The 21,205-nt window shown below is 39.8% G+C and overlaps 1 protein-coding gene across 3 annotated transcripts in view; it reads left to right on the forward strand.

The window, feature by feature from the left end:
- Positions 1-809: 809 nt before the first annotated feature.
- The window catches only part of KDM3B (lysine demethylase 3B), a 59,047-nt gene continuing 38,651 nt past the window's right edge, over positions 810-21,205 (forward strand). For 2 of the 3 annotated variants that reach the window (XM_067731874.1, XM_067731875.1), the window contains exons 1-4: positions 810-1,032; positions 13,820-13,987; positions 16,767-16,880; positions 19,564-19,669. In XM_067731874.1, the coding sequence (XP_067587975.1) occupies positions 838-1,032; positions 13,820-13,987; positions 16,767-16,880; positions 19,564-19,669 (583 nt within the window). In that variant the 5' untranslated portion in view covers positions 810-837. Of the gene's footprint in view, positions 1,033-3,872; positions 3,993-13,819; positions 13,988-16,766; positions 16,881-19,563; positions 19,670-21,205 lie in introns of those variants that run through there. The other variant, XM_067731876.1, reaches the window with a different exon arrangement.

Here is a 21,205-nt window from a genome sequence, read left to right on the forward strand (position 1 = left end):
ATTGAGAAACACCTGGACTTCATAACGTTGGCTGATTTGGAAGGGGAAGAAGCTCCATGGGGTTATGTCAAAATACTGAGATGTTGGAAGCATGCTGGCCTTCAGCCAATGTAAAGGGTGGCATTATTACATACAATGGGTGTGTGACACATTGGTCAATTGGAAAGGAACCTATGAAGTATTGGTAATATAGAATGGGATGGTACCATGTTATGGACCAGTGAGAAGAAAGATAATTGTGTCCCATGGACCAATGGGAAGAAAGTTTCCTAAAAGATAATGACAGGAGGGGTAGTGCCTATTTTCAAGTTCGGAAATCAATGGGGTATTGGGGCACTAACTTTTTAGCTCAAAATATCAACTCTCTAGGTAATTTGCCCCTCAGGCCCCCAGTCCAGTAAAAGTCTTTGGTGTCCGAGGAGGGTAAGCCAAAGCCTTCTCAGATAAAGGGGCCCCGTGAAGGAAATATGGCACCAGGATGGTGCCACGGGGGACTGAAGGACCCGCCCACTTCCCCACCCCGGCCGAAACTGCAATTCCCCTCCCTGCCGCAGGGGGCACTGCAGGCCCCGGGGAGGTTGGGGAGGAGCGCTGCGAGGGGCCCGGAGCTGCCGTCCCGCTCCGGAGCGCGGGGGGCGCTGTGCGGGGCCCGGGTTGCAGCTCCGCTCCCGGCCACGGGGGGCGCTGCGCGGCGCCGGTGGTTGGTGGTGGCTGTTTGGGGGGGGGGAGCCGCGGCCGCGGGTGGTGCGGAGGGAGGCCTTGCGGGCGGATCGGGAGCTCGGCGGCGGAGGTGGTGGGAGGCGGCGGGCGGGAGCGCGGGTCTGGCCGGCCCTGGCGATGGCGGACGCGGCGGCCTCCCCGGTGGGCAAGCGGCTGCTGCTTCTGTTCGCGGACACCGCGGCCTCGTCCTCGGCCTCGGTCCCCGCGGCGGCGGCGGCGGCGGGTGGAGATCCGGGGCCTGCGCTGCGCACTCGGGCCTGGCGGGCCGGCACGGTGCGGGCCATGAGCGGGGCGGTGCCCCAGGACTTAGCGGTGAGTGGCGGCCGAGGCGGGCACTCGAGGCCGGGGTTGCACGGCCTGCGGGCGGCCTCCCCGGGGGCCTTTGTGAGGGGGCGGTGGGGTGGGGGTGACCCAGTTCCGCGCCCCCAGATCTCCTCAGCGCCCCCCGCCGGCATCTCAGCACCCCGAGCTCTGGCCAGCATGGCTTCCGCGTCGGGGTTCGCGCCCCGGTTTACCCCGGGGGGCGGCCGGGGCACTAGGAGCTACTGCCTCCGCCCGGCAGGCCCCGCCTCCTGAGCGACCCCTTTCTCAGCGTTTCCCCCCCACCCGCCAAACACGCCTTCGGAGCAGGCTCTCACACCCTGGGCTCCCGGGCCCCCTCAGAGTTCGGCCGGTGCTGCCGTTGCCTCCTTGAAGACGCGGACCTGTAGTCCCCAGCCTCTCCCGGGAGACCTGCGCCCTGTTCCCTTCTTCCCGGAGCCCCGAGTGGGGCGGGAATGTGGGCACTTGTAGGAGACGGAGAGGCTGCAGTTGGAGCTGCTCGGGGCTGTTTTAGCTGGCAGTTACTTCCTCCTTGTCTGAGCCGGGCTCGGCCTGGCGGTCTCCAGAAAGGCCAGCTCTCAGGATTCTCTTCAGGCTCCTCTCTCTGCGCTTCTGGGTGACAGGAGCTGCTGTTGTAGCTGTTTTTGATAAGTTTGAGATCTGTCTTGGCAGCCGAATGGGGCTGTTGGGTGGTACTTTTTTGCTCGTAGCTGGGCTACTCCCCCAAACCTTGGGAGAGGTTTTGTTTTGAAACTTTGTGTTGGGGCTCGGCCGATTTTGAATACTTGTCTTGGTGTATGTTGTGATTAAAGTTGTTCAGTAATAGAACTTAACTAGCATTTGGGATCATGTTGTGTTATTTTTGTTAATGTGGCGGCAAAATACTGCCTTTGAGCTTTGGCAAACCTCTTTAGTTCCTCATTCTGATAACGGCCCTAGCTTCTCTGTTGAGATAAGGCTGTGAAAAATAGGGGGATTCTTTTGGATTGTGATAGATGTTCAGGCAGAAGGAAAATTTTCTTGATGAACTTGTTTCTGCAGATATTTTATTCGCTGTAAACAGGAACTCATAAGATTTGATATTAATATTGCAGGTTTCTGATGCTCGTTTTTCTACCTATTGATCAGTGGTGTTAGGCTTTTTAAATTTTCTTCCTGATACGCAAGCTTTATGGGTTGTTTTGCTTGTGGCTGGCTTAGGCTTCTGCTACTTGAGTTCGTTCACTTTGATCTTTCTCCATGCTCTATGAGAAAAAGGCTGCTTGGACATTTATGAGGCTTCAGTGGGGCGAATTTGTAGAGATAACAGGAACATAGTGGGGTGAGGATGATTATTAAGAAAGGGGATTTGGATTTAAATTCCTTTGCGCTTTCTTTAGAAGATTGCTTTTTATAGGCTTGGACGGGAGAGAGGTGTCCCTCTCAGATCCAGTAATTTACTCTACCCCCTTAAATGCAAAACTTAAGTAAGATCCACCATTATATGCATATTTTGACCAAAGGCTTAGTCTGTCCTAGAGTTTCAGTCAAAGTTTTATGTTCTAGTTGTTTCCTCCATCAGATGAATTGCTAATGAGCTCTGCACCTGAAATGGCTACCCATTCACTTTGTTGTTTGCTGGGCTCCCTAAGGGCAGAGGTTTTTGAAGCTCACTGAGATGCTGGACACCTAGTAAGCTAAATAGTGAGTAGTTCTACCACTGCCCTTGGAATTGGTTTCTCAAACCAAGTAAAAAGTTGCAGTGATTCTTGGAAATTAAAGCAAAGTGTATATTACAACTGTGTTGAGGTCTTGCATAGAGCTTTATGCATATAAAAACAAAGGCAGTTTTGGTTTTAAGAATACTCTTACGCTTGTCTTGTGTGTATAATCAAGGGACATAGGTGAGAAAACAGCCACAACAAAACTCAGAGCCTTTAAAATTTTTTACCATCTTGCAAAATTGCTCAAGAATTGCTGTTGTGATGATGAGGTTCTGTTAATGACAATAATTAACATAGGATCAAACCTGGCCGTTTGTTTTCCTTTTTCATTAAAGAGATTTCCTTTGGACCCTAGGCATGTGGGCCTTTCCAATTTGCACCACACACCCGTAGTAAACACAACTGTCTTCCAATCAAAAGTGTTCTTCCTGTACTCAAGGGTGGAGTTTGCAAGCAGCTGGCCTGTGATTGGGCAGATTTTCATTCAGTTATGTTTAAGATGTTTTCAGGCATGCTTAGTTTTGAGTAATGCATGGCAGGGCGCCCCCTGTTAAGGATGAGTAATTGAGGGTTGAATGAATGAGTTTTTGAAGTGATTGAAAACACTTTGCAATTTTAGGCTCCATTAATATCCTCTTTCTAGATACTTTTAGATCCAGAAATCTTCCAAAATGTAGTCCTGATCCATTAATGAACGCTTTTTTTTGGAAAACAGTTCCAAAGCCATAAGTCAGGATCTTGTTGATCAAGAGTTTTGTTGAAAACGGTTTGTTAGGTGGGCATCTTCCTCACCAAAGCTATGCTGACAAATAACTGAGATTTTTAGATTAAGTGGATAAACAGCTTTTTTTCCCCCTCATGGAATAGTAGCTTTATTTGTATTTCAAAATAGGCCTGTTATGCGATAAAAAAAAAAAAAAAAGTCTAGTTTCAAAATTAGTTTAATGGATTTTTGTGCCTTTACCTCTAACTTCTTTTCTAACTCTATGTCCTCCTTGTGTTTCTGGTTCATTATTGGTCTATGTAAGTGGCAGAGACCTTGGGACCGTCACATATATACGTATGGTAAATAAACACACAAACCAAAAATAGTGGATTTTTCTTTTTTTGTTATAAAAGCAAAACTTGCGTTTTGCAGAATGTCAAACAGCCAAGCATAAACACGGGAAAGCCAACAGTCTCCATCCTTTACCAGCTTCCACTTATCAAAGAAGCTTTGTGCGCCTTTCTCAATACTGGTACAAAAAAGTATGAAAACATTTATATCTCTACAAAAGGTTGCTTTTTTTTTTTTTTTTAGCAAATGGTATCATACTGCACAATATCTGTAGCCTGCTTTTTTTCTTTTTTCCATTTAACATTAGACCATGGGCATCAGTACCTGTAGCTCTTACTCATCCTTTTAGATAACTACATTATATTCCATAGAATGGATGTATCCTTTATGATGGGCATTCAAGGTATTTTAAAATTTGGGGCACTTAACAAACAATGCTGCAGTTAATATACTTGTACATATATCTTTGTGTAATCATGGTTTTATTTCTGTAGTTTAGCTATCCAGGATTGTTGGGTTAAGGAGTACATGTATATATTTTTATTTTGTTAGGTAATGCCAGGTTATTTTCCTATGAGATTTTAGCTTTTCATACTCCCACCAGCATTCAGGCAATGCTTGTTTCCCTTCATCCTTGCCATCACTGGTGTCATTGGCCTTTGTTGTTTTTGGCAATCTGATGGGCGAAAAATAGTATCTAGCATTTCATGACTACTGATCTTTTTCTATGTTTATTGGCCTCTTACATTTTTTATGAGTTATTTATGCCAATCTTTTGCGTATTTGAAAAAATGGAAGTTTTCTTATTCTGTACAAGTTCTGTGCATATTTAGCACATTAACCCCTTTACCTGTCAAGTGTGTATTTTCTCTCATTTGTCTTTTAACTGTTTATGGGTTGCTTTGCTGCACAGAAAAATAAAATGTTTGTATCATCAGATCTCTTAGACCTTTCTTAATGGCTTCTAAGAAGGATTTAATTGCTTGGGAAGAGGACCTCCCCCTGCCACCTTGAGCCTATATAAATATTTTTCAGCTTTTCTTTCTAGTGTTTCATTTATTTTTACCTTTAGATCTCTGGTCCATCTGGAATATTTTTGTAAGTGGCATGTGTGATGGACAATCTAACTTTTCCTACTGAGTAGTAACCAATTGGGGCAGCACCAACTTTATTAAATAAACCATCCTTTTCTTTCTGTATGATAGAATTAAATGATGCTTTTAGTAGCACTGATTTGTTTTGAATGTGTATCTTACCTATCTCAGCTGTCCAGAACTTGCAACAGGAGTAAAAGCATATCTGCCGTAATTTTTTTAATCCCTTAATCTTTTATCTTTATCTGGGGGAAAGGTGGTCTCTAAAATACTCCTTTTCTTTGATTTGAGATAATGTAATAATTGTGGCAGTATCCAGGCTAGTACCATGTTTCTTCCATCTGGGAGTCTTCTAAGAGGAGTGGAAGCCTACCCGCCTTTTTTTTTTTAACCTCCTCCTCCAATGTTTCTTCTTTGTTTCAGATTAGGTGGACTTTAAAATACCTCTCTACTTTGTTTCTATATAATGTAATAATTATAGTCAGGTTTCCAGTGTACAATCCAATATAATTTATTCTCAACCTGTGTTCAAACACAGAATTTAAGCCCTAATTGAAATAGGAGATTATGGCTTTTAATGATTATCCTTAAGTGTCCTTTTCTTGCATATAATTCCAAAATTAAATAAAAATCTGAATAATATTATAGTATCATATGCTGTTTATTAAAGTCAATAGAATATGTTTTGTGGATCAGTGTGTGGTTTAGAGAACTTTAAATAAAAATGAGATTGTACAAAAGAATATATAACGTTTAAGTGTGAGGTCCTCTACTCACGCTTTTCACCTGCACTCTCCTCTTACAGCAGGAGGTCTATTTTTGAAACATTGAGCCACTGTTGAGGTTTTTAGGCACTCAAGTGCTTCATATAGTTGTTTTCTAAAGTTTGTCTTATTTTATGTGTGCATGTAATTTTTAATACCTCTATCTTATTGTCTTTACATTCTCTTTGTTTCAAGACTATACCATATGTCCACCAGTGATCACACTGTACACTGGTCATTTTGTCCAGCAGCCTCTCCCTTTACTACACAATCAGATTTTTCTTGTTAATTTATGCATTTGTTTCTTAGAGTTGTTTCACTAACTCCCCACCTGCCAAGGGCTCATTCCCTCCTTTAGTAATCACTTGCCTAGTTCATTTATTCACTCATTCATTCATTCATTCATTCATTTATGGCTGTGTTGGGTCTTCGTTGCTGCGCGCGGGCTTTCTCTAGCTGCAGCGAGCGGGGGCTACTCTTCCTTGTGGTGCATGGGCTTCTCGTTGCGGTGGCATCTCTTGTTGGGGAGCACAGGCTCTAGGCGCGAGGGCTTCAGTAGTTGCAGCACAAGGGCTCAGTAGTTGTGGCTCGTGGGCTCTAGAGCGCAGGCTCAGTAGTTGTGGCCCACGGGCTTAGTTGCTCCTGTAAGTAACATGGTGTTTTCTGTTAGTGATTTTCTCAGCAACAGCTGGAATGGGTTCCTGTAGGCTTTGCTTCCACAAGGCCTGGGGGACACAACACCTGTTGCTGCTTCTCAGTTTTCCGCTGCCTTTGACAGGTTGGTGGTTTTTAAGCCCTCCCCACCCCACTATCCCTACTGCCAAAGTATCTTTTACCCTTGTTCTGTAGTTGGGTAAAACCTGCCTGATTGTTTAGTAGTGACTCATACTGCTAACTCTCTCAGTTTTACAAAGGCAGGAGTTCTGGGGGTTTTTTATGTGACTTCACGGGTAATCAGGCTCTAGGGGACTGATTCCCACTAACCAAACTGGAGACTGATTTGTAAATCCACATGTAAGGTTATTAACCTACAGTAGGAGATAAACCTATCCAGAGATCTGCACAGAACCCCCTCCTGGTCTCCTCAAGAGACCAAATTACAGATAAGACAGATCCTTGTCATGCACAGAATCAGACAAGGAAAGTAGGGTGTTGCCAAAAGAATATTTACAGTGAGCAGTCCTGATTTGGTGATCCTCTGCTTTCCTAGTACTTTCTGGCTTCCATTGTTTTATTCCGCCTTTACACTTTGCTTTTGATTTTGTCATCCATTGAAATCCTATAAAGAGAAAAGAAAGCCTGTCCATTCTAGGTTCTTTCACCTTTATAAAGCCTTTCTAAATCCCCAGAGTGTTTTTTGCCTTGCTCCTTTATCACTTTGTGGATACCTCTTTTGGAATATTTATCACAGTTTTTTTTTTATATAGATACATAACAAGGTATATAGCTTATCTCCCCTACTAGATTCTAAGTTCATCAAGAACAGGGAACACATGCATTTTTTACTATTATTTTACAATCCTTCTCTGACCACCTTATCTTAAGAAATAGCATATTTAGAAGTCAGTATTAGGTTAATTTTCACTTCTGATTTATTATGGATTTTCTACTCTGTGGCCCCCAGTTATAAGGTATTTATACTTGATCTTTAAGGTTTTTTCTTTTGTATATTTTTACTGATATTGACTACCAATTTTTTTCTTTACATGTTTGGATTTATATTTGGGACCCCCATCCAAAGTACATTGTCCATTGGTTTTTGTGATTTAAATCTGAGTTGCTGGATTAGAAGCATTAGATGTTTTGTTTTTCTGATTCTCAAGTAATACACGCCTAGTATACAAAATGTAGAAATTATTTTAATAAAAATATAAGTAAAAAAAATAGCCCCTATAGTGTCATAACCCATTAAAAACTGCTATGTTTTGATACATATTCTAATCTTTTTTTAGAATTGCTAAAAGTTGAATTCGTACTGTATTTTCAGTTCTGAGTTTTGCTTTTCACTTAATGTGGCAATTATTTTCCTATATTACCAAAAACTTTGGTATTATAGGTGATTTTAATTTTCTTTGTGCTTTTCTGTATTTTCCACAGATAACATGTGCTTCAGGTGCTTTCGTACCTGAAAGGGAAACAATTCTCTCTAAGAAAATCTTATAATTTATTTAACCTGGATAATTTATTTAATTGTTCTTCTTTCATTGGATATTGAAATTGCTTCAGATTTTAAGCTTTATTAATAATTCATTGATGACCGTTTTTTGTGAATAAAGCCTTTTCTGTTTTTAGGGTGATCTCCTAGGATTATTGCCAGGAGTGGTATTATGGAAACACAGAGTATACACATATTTAAGATTCTTGATATATGACAATTTTTTTTTCTTTTAAGTCATACCAGTTTATATTTTGACCAGTAGTATGAGTTTGCTTACGGAATGCATGTTTATCAGGAGCCCAAGATCTGCTAGGCATTTTACTTTATTTCGTTTAATCCTGCCATAATTCTTTGAGGTACTTACTGTCCGTATTAATAGGCAAAGGAAGTAAGGCTCAAAGAGGCTAAAGTAACCTGCTCCCAGTTACACAGATAAGGGATGTTGGGATGCAAATCCAGATCTTTGTGATTCCTCTACCCCTAAGAGCATATATATCTATATGCTTGAGTTTTTATTCAGGTTATTCCTGTGGTACTCAAGTACTTAACATTTAATTTATTGAGGTTGTTAGAAAGTAGGGGGAAAAAATGGGAGTAATTGTTAGAAATCTCTCTCTTGATCAAAGGAACCATAGAGGGAAAATTATTTTTTGCTTGAAAACAGCAGTGTTCTAGACATGCATCATTCCCCACTGTGGCTGTCAAGATGTACCAGTTTTGTAATATCATTTGTAACAGAGTTCATATTTTGTTTAGAATGTAGTTAGAAAAACTGGAAAAGAAAATTTGGGAACCTTGGAAGTTAGTCTTCCATTTTCCTTACCCTCTCACAATCATCACCATATCCTGTTATTTTTATCTCTAATTTCTCAAATATGTTTTTCATTTACACAGTCTTATTGGTTTAGGCCTTTTACATCTTTTACCTGGGTTTTTATCACTTTATAATTGGTCTCCCTGCCTGCAGTTTCTTGCCTCTATGAGTTCCCTTCCAACTGATCCCAAAGTTAATTCTTTCCTTTAAAAAAAAAGTTATTATATAAATAATATGTTTAAAAACAAAAAAGAAGGAACATTTACTGGTAAGGCTAAAATACTATTACCTCTCCTATCCTAATCCTTCTCTAGAACACTCAGTCTGCTCTTAGTTTCTCTGCCTTTGCACCTGCTGGAAAGTCTTTCTCTCCCTTCTCTGCCAGAAGAATATAGTTTGTCCTTTGAGATGCAGCTTGTATACTACCACCTCTTCTGTGAAACCTTTCTAGTTTACCATGGCAGACGCCTTCTCTAGCGTGTTCAGTCTTTATTATTGCCCTTATTACATAACTCTTTAATAATTTCTATACCTCTCTGTTGGCTCATCTAGGGTTTTATTCCCTCCTGCTGAGTGCTTCCTTATTCACCTTGATACCCTTAGCCCTGGCAAGTGCCGTACACGTGCGCACACACATATATTTTTGAGGCGTTCTGTCTATTTTTGTTGAGTGAGTGAATAAATGAATAATTTTATTAATTGTAGTAAGAATGGCCTTAGGGAGAACCAGAATCCAAACTGATTATTACATGATTATGTGATAAACATGGAGGTCTATATTACTCAGATTACTATCATTTGATTTTTTTCAAACTTAGGTTAACTTATTTGATTTTTTTAAAATTTTATTTCATTTTAATGTCACTCAAATGAATGTACATCACATATAGACCATAAAGAGATTTTGAAATGAAAGCAGGAGTTTTACCGCTAACTCTTCTTAACTAAGGAAATATTTTACACATCTAGTCCTTGGGTTCTAGCTGTACAATGTATAGTAGTATTTGCTGCTTTTACTCTAATAGTAGAAATTTTTAAAAGACTTAAAAAAAAATCAACTCAAAGTTTTAGTTCTGTTCTGTCCAGATTATCAGCCTGCCTTGGCCATCTCTAACTCAGTCCAACCACCACCATTGATTTTGTTATTTTATATCCCTTCTTTCTGTCCTGTGACCTGGCCACTACCATTTTAAGAGTTCATGTTCTGTGTGCTTTGACCTGAAATGATTCTTCACCTTACATGTTCTAACTCCCTCCATCTCTAGCTAGGAGGTGAAGCACAGTGCTAGGGCCAGAAACAAGCCTTAATGCTGGTAGAACATGTTTACATGTATCCATATTCCGTATTGTTCTCAAAACATATTTGTATTATTAGCCTAGAGCTGTTGCTTGATCCTAGAACATATAGCACTGTGGTTGTCAAGTTCAACACTTTATTCCTTTGCCCAGGCAGGTTAGGAAATAATTGCCCTTAAATTAGGTGAAATATGACTTTCAAATATTTCAGCTTTTCCATGGTGTTTTCAGATGTGTGATGATAGGATTCCTGAATATTAACTTTTTAAATGTTCAAGTTCTTATCTACAAAGAATTAAAATCGTTACAGCTTTCGTACAGTGATTTTTTAGTGTGTTCTTATATTTGTGTGTTGGTATGACTTAGAATTTTGTGACTCGTATGTTGATTTTTTTTTTTTTTTTTTTTTTTGCGTTACGCGGGCCTCTCACCGCTGTGGCCTCTCCCACCGCGGAGCACAGGCCCGGCGGCCATGGCTCACGCGCCCTGCCGCTCCGCGGCATGCGGGACCCTTCCGGATCGGGGCACGAACCCGCGCCCCCCGCATCGGCAGGCGGACTCCCAACCACTGTGCCACCAGGGAAGCCCTCGTATGTTGATTTTTAAAGTGGTTGGCAGATTAGAACTGTAGCATGGCACCTAGCTGTCAGGCACCATGAAGCCTCAACCTCCGGTTTTCTAAGTAATGCCCAGTAGAGTACTGTGTCACTCAGGGTCAGACTCCGCCTGGGGCTTCAACAGTCTCTGCTTCTTTTCATGGCTTGCAAGGTCTTGTCTGTCTTTCAGCTATTGCCTCCTCCAGACATCAGTTATGGCACCACTGAACAGTAATGGGACCACTGTTCTCCTAGTCTCGGGTTCAAAATCCAAGTCATTTTTCAATTTTTCCTTACCCTCATATCCAGCCAATCATCATGCTTGATGATAGGACTCATCGATTCTCACGAGCACTAGTAACTTCCTTCCTAGTCTCACTGCTCCCACTCTAGGTCATGTAAGAACACCCCCTGTTCCCCACCCCACCCCCAACTCTAAACCATCTACATCCACTGAGTAGCTGAGTTGTCCTAAAACCAACTGTTTTGTTCAATTTTGACCTCAGTCAGAAACCTTTTAATGGCAATTGCACATATACACACCCCCACACACACATACACACATCTCCCATTGGCAGCTGGATGAACCCAAATTTTATCCCAGTATTCGGGGTCTTCCACATTGACTCTTAGTCTTTTTAGTCTCATTTCCCACTCCTTCCCCAGTGTGTTATAGCTCCTGGCCATCCTAGAACTTGACTGGGACTTTTTTTTTTCCTTAACCTCAGCCCATATCAGTCCCTTTGCACACCTGAAGTGATCTCTCCTGCCTCTGAACACCCCCTATACTTTATTTTATTTCTGTTTATCTTATGGCATGTTATTGCCCAAGTAGTGCTTTGCAGTTGACCAAAGTGCTTTTGAATCCATTACTTTATTTAATCTTCACAACCACTCTGAGGGTAAGTAAGACAGGTGTGTCTTATCACAAGGGAGGAAACCAAGACTTGAGGAAGGGAGAGTGATTTGCTCAAGTTTTGTGATTAGTAGAGGGTGGGGCTAAGACTGAAATCCAAGCCTCCCGGAACATAATCCCCAAGCTCTGTCCATTACTACCTTTCCTGGTGCCTGAGTCTGCACTTAAATGTAAGTTTGAATACATCTTTTTCCAGTTATCAGTAAGTTACTTAAAGTTGTGTTTGATTCCCCTAGAACATATGTGAATATATGAGTGAGCCCATTCATACGTTAAATGTATTGCAGTTTAATGTTCTTTCCCGTTCACATGTTAAAGGTATTGCAGTAAAATCATGCTTCCCCTTTCTGAGCCTTATTTTCCCATCATTTTTTTTTTTAAGTAGAAATGAAGGTTACTTGGTATATTATAAATAATAAAATATTGTTATAATATAAATAATAAAACTGGAGCTTTGTATAATGAATTTAATTTCTGGAATAGCTTTTCCAGCAGTGCACTTCAATTCACAAGTATTTATTACCTGTGAAGAGATTAAGCCTAATGCTAGGCTACTGAGTGGTTCCACACTTTTCAAGTATAAGTATCGTAAATTTTCATATAGTTGTAACTCTAATTTTTAGCTTGACTGGATGGGAACTAATATACTGACAAAAGTTGTTGTGACTTCAGTAACAATTCTAATGGATTTGAACTTTATTCATTATATGATCTACATATATTTGAAAAATAATGGTGACACATGTACCAGACCTCTAGTATTTAGTCTACAGGAAATGCTTAGTACCCTTAGTACTTAAGATATTCCTGGTAACTCTGTGATTCCTAGTTAGGAATGACTGCTGTGGGGATTCTGATGTTGTCCTACATCACTCATTGCTGCCTTAGGGAGTGTCATGTGAGAAATTTCTTGTAGAGCCAAGTAGTTGGAAAAGTGTTGCTTCTCTGAGAAACTGGTTTGTGTTCTACTTTTTGCCAGTGATGAATATGCCACTGACCTCTCCATTTTCAGATTGGCCTTTAGGAAGCTCAGAGACAAGTCAGTCAATCAATCAATCAATCATTCATCATATGTCACTCAGTCATACAGCTGTATAGATCCCTATTGCCTGCTTAAGTTTTCCCTCTTTTTACACTTTAACAATTGTTACAACAATTGTAGTTGTAGTTTGCTTAGCCCTGGTTTTTTAATTGATATTTTAGCATCTTATTGTATATGTTTCCCAAAAGCCAACTAAAATTCTTTGAAAATGAAGTGGGATATAAATACTCCAGCCTTTATTTTGTAACCAGCTATATTTTAGGCACTAGATATATCTGTTCTAAATATTGATACCTATATGCCTATGTATTGCTTTTATTGCTGTGTAGAACATGCTCCAATGTCAGAATTTATATGGAAAAGTTAAACCTAAGCATACTATTTATTAGAAAAATGTAGTTTCATTTAATATGAATTGCTTTCAAAAACTCTTTAAAGATTCTACTTAAGTATATCTGAAAAGGTGGAGTATCTTTTCTGGGAGGAAGCAAAGCATTGTGACAACGGTGTGCCTCTGCTAGCAGATAAGAGATCACTCCTGGCAGTCAGTGGTACTTTAAAAATCCACACTTGGAACTGGGAGTTGTTTTTTTTTTTTAATTGTTTATCCTTTTGCATTGTGTACCGTGTATATATAACCTATTAAAAATTAATTTTAAAAGTTCACAGTCGGGCTTCTCTGGTGGCGCAGTGGTTGAGAGTCTGCCTGCCGATGCAGGGGACACGGGTTCATGCCCTGGTCCAGGAAGATCCCACATGCCGCGGAGCAGCTGGGCCCGTGAGCTGTGGCCACTGAGCCTGTGCGTCAGGAGCCTGTGCTCCGCAACGGGAGAGGCCGCAACAGTGAGAGGCCCACGTACCGCAAAAAAAAAAAAAAAAAAAAGTTCACAGTCATTTTCAGTAGAAGTATAAAATATTTCTCTTCCTACCTGTTAGACTGTGAGCTCCTTGAAACCAGGAAGTGTGCTAGATTCCCCTCTGTATTCCTGAACCTAGCATAGTGCCTTATACATAGTAAGCCCCCAGTTAGTGTGCTTAGATGTGAATTGGAAACTAAGAGTTGTAAATCTCAGTAGGATCACAGCTAGAAATTACTAACTGTAGATAACTCACGCCCCCTTAAATCTGTACGCTCTTTTCCGAGTGAGGATGAGACCAACTTCCTGGCTCTGAAGTAAGATTGGTTTTTACTGAAATCCATTAAAAGAACTTAAAAACAAGGTAGTAGAATTTTACCTAGTCAGTTTTTCAAAACAGGGGGTTTGTGTTTGTTTTTATATTATAGTGTGGGATTTTTCCAAATGTGACCTCAAGATGGCTTTTTATCTCTTTTTCCAGATCTTTGTAGAATTTGATGGCTGTAGCTGGAAGCAACACTCCTGGGTTAAAGTTCATGCTGAAGAAGTTATTGTACTTTTGCTGGAAGGGTCTCTAGTATGGGCACCCCGGAAGGACCCAGTCCTTGTCCAGGGCACTCGAGTCTCAATTGCACAATGGCCAGCCCTGGTGAGTGACTTTTATTGGCTAGGAACATATTTGGGCTTTATTCCTATTCTATATGGTATTTACCCAATAGCTGAACTCTTTAGAATTCCCAAAACTCCCAGGGCTTTGTCCTTAACACACTTTGATTCTGAAGTTACCAGAGCAAAAACTGGGAGAGATCTTTTCTCCTGTGTCTTCCCATACTTTTTGTATTAGATAATATTTGATACTTTGTTTCTAAATAATTTTTTACCTTTTCTTTTCTCATAGTTATGTAATGAAACAATGTTTGTAATCCTTAAAGTCTTTTTCTTCCATAGAAACTATTTTATTTTTTTCCAGCTTTTTTGAGATAGAATTGACATATATAACATTTTGTAAGTTTGTGTACAATGTGATGATTTTTTATATATAGTGAAATGATTGTCACAATAAAGTTAATTAACACATCCATTGTCTCACATAGGTTTTTGTGTATGTGGTAAGAACTTTTTTTTTTTAACTTCGCAGAACACTTTAATAATCTCAATAAGGTATAATAATCTCACTGTTTTATAGAGTACTTTCCTACATATTATCTAATTTGCTTCTCACAACACATATGTGGTAAGAACTTTTAAGATTTGCTCTCTTAGCAACTTCCAAGTATACAGTACAGCATTATTAACTATAGTCACCATGCTATATGTTAGCTCCCCACAGCTTACTCATCTTATTATTGCAGTTTATATCCTTTGACTGCCTTCATCCATTTCCCCCACCCCTGGCAACCACCAGTATATTCTCTATGTCTGATTTCAGTTGTTTTGGATTCCACATGTAATTGAAATCAGACCATATTTGTCTTTCTCTGACTTATTTCACTTAGCATAATGCCCTGGAGATTCAGCTGTTGTTGTAAATAGCAGGATTTCCTCCTTTTTTGTGGCTCAGTAATATTTCATTGTGTATAATATTCGTGTGTGTGTGTGTGTGTGTACACCACATTTTCTTTATCCATTCATCCATCACTGGACACTTAGGTTGTTTCCATGTCATCGCTATTGTAAATACTGCTGCAGTGAACATGGGGTTGCAGATATCTCTTCAAGATATGATTTCATTTCCTTTGGATAAATACCCAGAAGCGGGGTTGTTGAATCATATGGTAGTTCTATTTTTAATTTGGGGGGGAACCTCCATACTGTTTTCCATAGTAGCTGCACCAATTTACATTCCCACTGATGGTGCACAGGAGTTCCCCCTCTCTACATCCTTGCCAGCACTTGTCATCTTTGTCTTTGATAATAGCCATTCTAATAGGTGTGAGGTGATTACTCATTGTGGTTTTGATTTGCATTTCCCTGATGATTAGTGCAGTTGAGCCCCTTTTCATGTACCTGTTGGCCATTCATCTATCTTTGGAAAAATGTCTATTCAGGTGATTTGCCCATTTTTAAATCAGATTAATTGTGGGGGGGGGTTGTTTTGTTTTTAGCATTTTAAATTAATACCCATTTATTAATTGGGTAAGTTAGAAGTACAGACACTTTGTGTCCTACTTCTTAGCTCAGAATCTTACAAGGCAAAAATTGGTGTTTGCAATGCTATGTTCTCATCTATAGTAGGTAGTCTTCTTCTAACCTCCCATGTTTATGGCAGAATTCAGTTCCAGTCTCCTTGCTGGCTGTCAGCTGGGGATATTTGTGGGGGTTTTTGGCTCTTGAGTTGTATGAGGTTTTTTTTTTTTTTTTTTTTTTTTTTGAGCTTTTTTTTGATATATTTTGAATATTAACCTTTTATCAAATATATGATTTGCACATATTTTCTCCCATTCCTTATGTTGCATTTTCATTTTGTTGATCATTTTTTTGCCTTGTAGAAACTTTTAAGTTTGAGGTAGTCCCACTTGTTTATTTTTGCTTTTGTTGGTTATGTAGCATGGCTTGTGGGATCTTAGTTCCCCGACCAGGGATTGAACCTAGGCCCACAGCAGTGAAAGTATGGAGTCTTAACCACTGGACCACCAGGGAATTCCCTAAAGTTTTTTGTTGTTGTTTTCTTTAATTATTAAGTTTTGTTTTCTGAAGTCAGACAAAATAGTGCTGTAAAATTTAATTCTGAGAGTATCCATTTGTTTCTATCTGTTCTTTTAGCAAAGTGTAGGCATAAATAGATTTTTTTAAAAAATCTAATTCTCCTGTTATTAACCAAATTAAATAATATTCAAAACAAAACTTCTTAACCTATTGATTATACATATCATCACTTACTGAACTGTCTTTTTTCATTTGTTTTTAAGACCACTTTCTAGTTGAACTTTTAGAAGAAGCTCAAATGGATCTGGGTCCCTGGGTGACTTTAGTAGGCAGTTTATTTACGAAACAGTAATGTGAATTTGCCCATGCATATTTATACCACTGATCATTTTAGAAATCTCATTAAGGTTTCAGAAGTTCCAGAGATGATAATGGTGTGACTCTTCATTCTGGAAACTTACTGTAATTTAGGCCTCTTGGAGCCTGACAAGATTAGTCAGATCGCTAGAGAGAATGAGGAATTTCCCGTTCTTCTTGTCCTTTTTAGCTGTAAATAAGAGTATTGAACTGACTTTATGCTCTGGTTGGCTTCATATGATTATTTGAGGGGCAGATGCTAGGTTGGGAATGTCTCTGAGGACTTATGCTTTAGCTTATCTATATTTACTGGGGTGAAAGATACATTAATAATGGATATTTTCTCTGCAGTTAGATATTCAGTTGAATTGTTATTTATTTCCTTTTCCAAGTTCTAATCAATTTCTTGTCATTGTACTTCACAGACTTTCACTCCCCTAGTAGATAAACTCGGTTTGGGTTCTGTGGTTCCAGTTGAATACCTTCTGGATCGAGAGCTTCGTTTCCTGTCAGATGCTAATGGGTTGCATTTGTTCCAGGTACTTAACACTTGGTCTAGTCCTAAACTTATTTCTCTCCTTGCTAATTTCTCTGTTGATTATAAATAGGGTGCTTACCCTCCTTTTTTATTTCAGATAATATTTTTAATATCGTTATAAAATTACAGAGAATGGTGGGAATCTTAGATTAAAATTTTAATATTATTTCTCAACAATCTCGACCAAGGTTTCTCAGCCTCAACGATATTGACATTTTTGGTCAGTATTCTTTTTCATAGGGGACTATCCTGTGTATTGTTTGATGTCTAACAGCATCCCTGGCCTCTACCTACTAGATGCCAGCACTGAGTTGTGATAGGCAGAAATGTTTCCCAACACTGCCAGTTGTTCCAGAGGGGGCAAAATCAGCCCAGATGAGAACAATGGAGTAAAACAATTCCATGGATGCCACAGTTGATGGTGTATGCTTTCAAAGAGATGGAATAATAGAAAAAGCAACATTTTAGGGAGGATAAAACATCAGTTTAATCTTGGAAAGGCTGGGTTGAGGGGCCCACAGAACACCCCATGATTATCTCAGAGGTCAAATGTATTGGTCTGGCTATCATCAGTCTGCACAGGTGGCAGTATAAGTCAATTAATTATATTGTCCCCTTTTCTTTTAACATTGAATCAAATTCTTCCTCCCAGTAATTCCATGTACCTTTTAAAGTTTCTTTGCTCTCTTGAAAAGTATATTTGGTAGCTGAGGCTTCTTTCCTCCTCTACACACCCCCACCCAACCCTGAAACCACTTAAGACCACAACTCTAAGGGTTTCCTCAGAAGAGGTGGCTTCCCAGAGGTGGCTGCTTCTATAACTTGAGTCTAAGAGGTCCTATACTTACGTCTGTGGCAGGGAAGCTGGGAATTTGGGCTGGTTCCAAGCGACATTAAATATTGAAGAGCTTAGGTATATTTTTAGTTACAAAAAAAGGGATAAGTTAGTAGTTTAAACAAACTAGTGTCTGAGTTAGCGTTTCAGAATTTATGGAGGACAATATTTATTTCTCACTTGTAAGGGTTACTGTCTGAAGGTTAAAAATTAGGAGACTTCCGGGCTTCCCTGGTGGCGCAGTGGTTGAGAGTCCGCCTGCCAATGCAGGGGACACGGGTCGTGCCCCGGTCCGGGAGGATTCCACATGCCGCGGAGAGGCTAGGCCTGTGAGCCATGGCCACTGAGCCTGCATGTCCGGAGCCTGTGCTCCACAGTGGGAGAGGCCACAACAGTGAGAGGCCCGCATACCGCAAAAAAAAAAAAAAAAAAAAATTAGGAGACTTCCAAGAGTTTTGCTGTCTTATTGAGGCAGCCAAGAGCAGTATTTCCTGAACTGTGTTCTGTGTAATATTAATGATTTTTTTGTTGTTGATATGTCTTCCTCCCTCATTAGGCCTCACACCCTCTCATCAATCTTGCTTTATTCATCTTGTAATCCTAGTGCTTATATGAATAGGCACTCAGTGAATGTCGGATAAGTATCAAAATAAACAAAAAGATTTACATGGAATAAAATGTTTTGTGGTCAAATAAGTTTAGAAACGCTGACCTAAACATGTTTTTTTCCTACATGTCTTCTCAGAGCCTTTAATATACTGTCGTATGTAGAAAGATATAGTATGCAGTTGACCCTTGAACAACACGGATTTGAACTACACGGGTCCACTTATATGTGGATTTTTTTCAGTAAATACAGTACCTATAAATTAATACGAATTTTTTTCACATTATCTTTTCATTTTTGATATCTAGTGTTACTAATACTTATAACATCTAGTGTTTTGTATTATATGAGGCAGTCTTGATGTAGTGTACTGACAGATGATTCATCTTGTAAACAGACATCATAAACTTAGGGTATCAATAAATACAGGACTTCCCTGGTGGCGCAGTGGTTAAGAATCCACCTGCCAGTGCAGGGGACGTGGGTTCAATCCCTGATCCGGGAAGATCCCACATGCCGCAGAGCATCTAAGCTCATGTGCCACAAGTACTGAGCCTGCGCTCTAGAGCCTACGAGCCACAACTACTGAAGCCCGCGCGCCTTGAGCCGGTGCTCTGCAACAAGAGAAGCCACTGCAATGAGAAGCCCGCACACAGCAACGAAGAGTAGCCCCGCTCGCCACAACTAGAGAAATCCCGCGTGCAGCAACAAAGACCCAATGCAGCCAAAAATAAATAAATAAATTAATTTATTAAAAAAGAAAAGAAAACACAAAGGCAAACCACAAACTGGTAGAACCAATAAACGTCGGGAAAATATTTTTTTTTTAAAAAGATATATGCAGATTTTTGACTGCATGGGGTGGGGAAGGAGTTGGTGTCCCTAACCCCCCCCCCACCTTGTTCAATGGGGGTATAATATTTCCTAAACCTAAATGATCCTAGCATCCTTAACTTTTTTAGGGGGGCCCACACCACTTGGCTTGTGGGACTTTTGTTCCCTAACTGGGGATCAAACCTGGGCCCTTAGCAGTGAGAGCTTGGAGTCCTAACCACTGGACCACTAGGGAATTCCCCTAGCATCCTTAACTTTTGTAGAGCATCTTGTGAGACTAGGTTTCTATGGAACATTCTCTGGCAAATGCTGATGTAGAGCTCCTCAGGGGTATAATTTTTCTCTTCTGGTTAGATATTATTGGTACTTACTTCAATATTCCGTTTTTTCTTCTTTTATCTTTATCAGATGGGAACAGATAGCCAAAACCAGATTCTTTTGGAACATGCTGCTCTGAGAGAAACAGTTAATGCTTTGATCAGTGACCAAAAGCTGCAAGAGATATTTAGCCGAGGTAAGAACAGGTGGTCCTCTGTCCCTGAATTCTGAATCAGGTGTATGATCAGTGTTGAAAGTGATAGAATGGGGGGGACACCATGCAACTCTCAACATTTGTGCTTGTCTTCTTTTTGTGGGTGGTGTCAAGAGTAACTCCAGTTAGCTGGATCTCTAGAATAGACTGGAAAAACAGGATCTCACTCAGACCACTATTTCCTTTTTGTATTACATTTCGTAATATGCAATTTTGTCTTTCTTTTTTTCATTTCTTAAATATTTATTAAGTGCTAACCTCGTACTAGACACAGTGTTAAGGTACTGAGGATATAACCATGAACTGGAAAGTCTCTGCCCTTGTTGAGCATACTGTCTATAAGGTATGCTCTAAAGACTGTTAACAACAACAAATAACAACTTAGAGTGTAAGGTATGTTCATAAAGGAAGGTGTCCACAGACACATTAACAGCATGTAAATTTTTAAGAATGAAAACAAAAAAGAATTACTAGCTTTTATTAGCTTTTTCAGTTCACATACAGATTTTGCCCAAGATTCTACGCAAAACGTAGACTGTTGGCCTCATTTATCCTTCCCTTCGTGTTGTACATCTACTCTACGTCCTTTCTGACCCTCGTGATAATCATGCTTTTCAATGAAATGGGATCCTTGGTTCTCTTTTGTCAAACTAAATCTAAATAGGTAAAGGTAAGAAAACTTGCCTCTTTGGGAAAGGAAAGTATCAGGGTAAAATGATGTTTAATAATCAAGGAAAGGTATGGAAGAGGAAAGAATGTGAGGAAAAATAGCAGAGAGAAAAAAATCAAGTGGACAGAATGAGAGGTAGAGATGTTTATGAGTATGTATAGAAAATTTAAGCTTAATTGTAGCTCTGAAAGATAATAATTTAAAATAAGCAGTGATTTAGCTATCTAGTCTCAAATGTATAAGATATGTAGGAGAGAGAAACTGTCCTTCTTGGAGGGCCAGCTGAAATTGCAGGGTAACATTACCTGCTGCTAAAGTAATATCTTTGAAACTCTGTGTTCCTAGGAAGACAGGTGCTATATTTGTTCAGACTATTATTAGTGCAGAGGCTGGAGACCTCATAAATTGAACTCTCCACCTACTGTAATGAAAGTCAGATAGCAAAGTGTAAATGGTTATATATCATTCCTATGGTAACATAACAAAATAGTACATTCAACTTACTGGCCTCCCACTTTTTTAATGTATATGTCAGATAGATCTGAGTAGATTTTCACATTACCTATAGTTTTTGATTTGTAAGTTTCTCTTCTCTTCCCTGTATTACTTTCTAGAATTGGAAGATTGAGATAAGGTAGAATCGGAGGCCTGGGACATTCTAAGAAATCTCCAAATAAACAATTTACAAAAGTCTCTGGGAAAAACTATGTTTTGTTTTTAAATTGCTGTGTATGGTAAATCTGAAATTGCTCATTTATTCAACTCCATACAAGAAGATTAAAAGTGCCAAGTATTTACACTATATAATTTTCTTTCTGTTTTTAGAAACAATCATGAAATACAGCTTA

Source organism: Pseudorca crassidens, chromosome 3 (genome assembly GCF_039906515.1).
Source record: "Pseudorca crassidens isolate mPseCra1 chromosome 3, mPseCra1.hap1, whole genome shotgun sequence".
NCBI classification, from domain to species: domain Eukaryota; kingdom Metazoa; phylum Chordata; class Mammalia; order Artiodactyla; family Delphinidae; genus Pseudorca; species Pseudorca crassidens.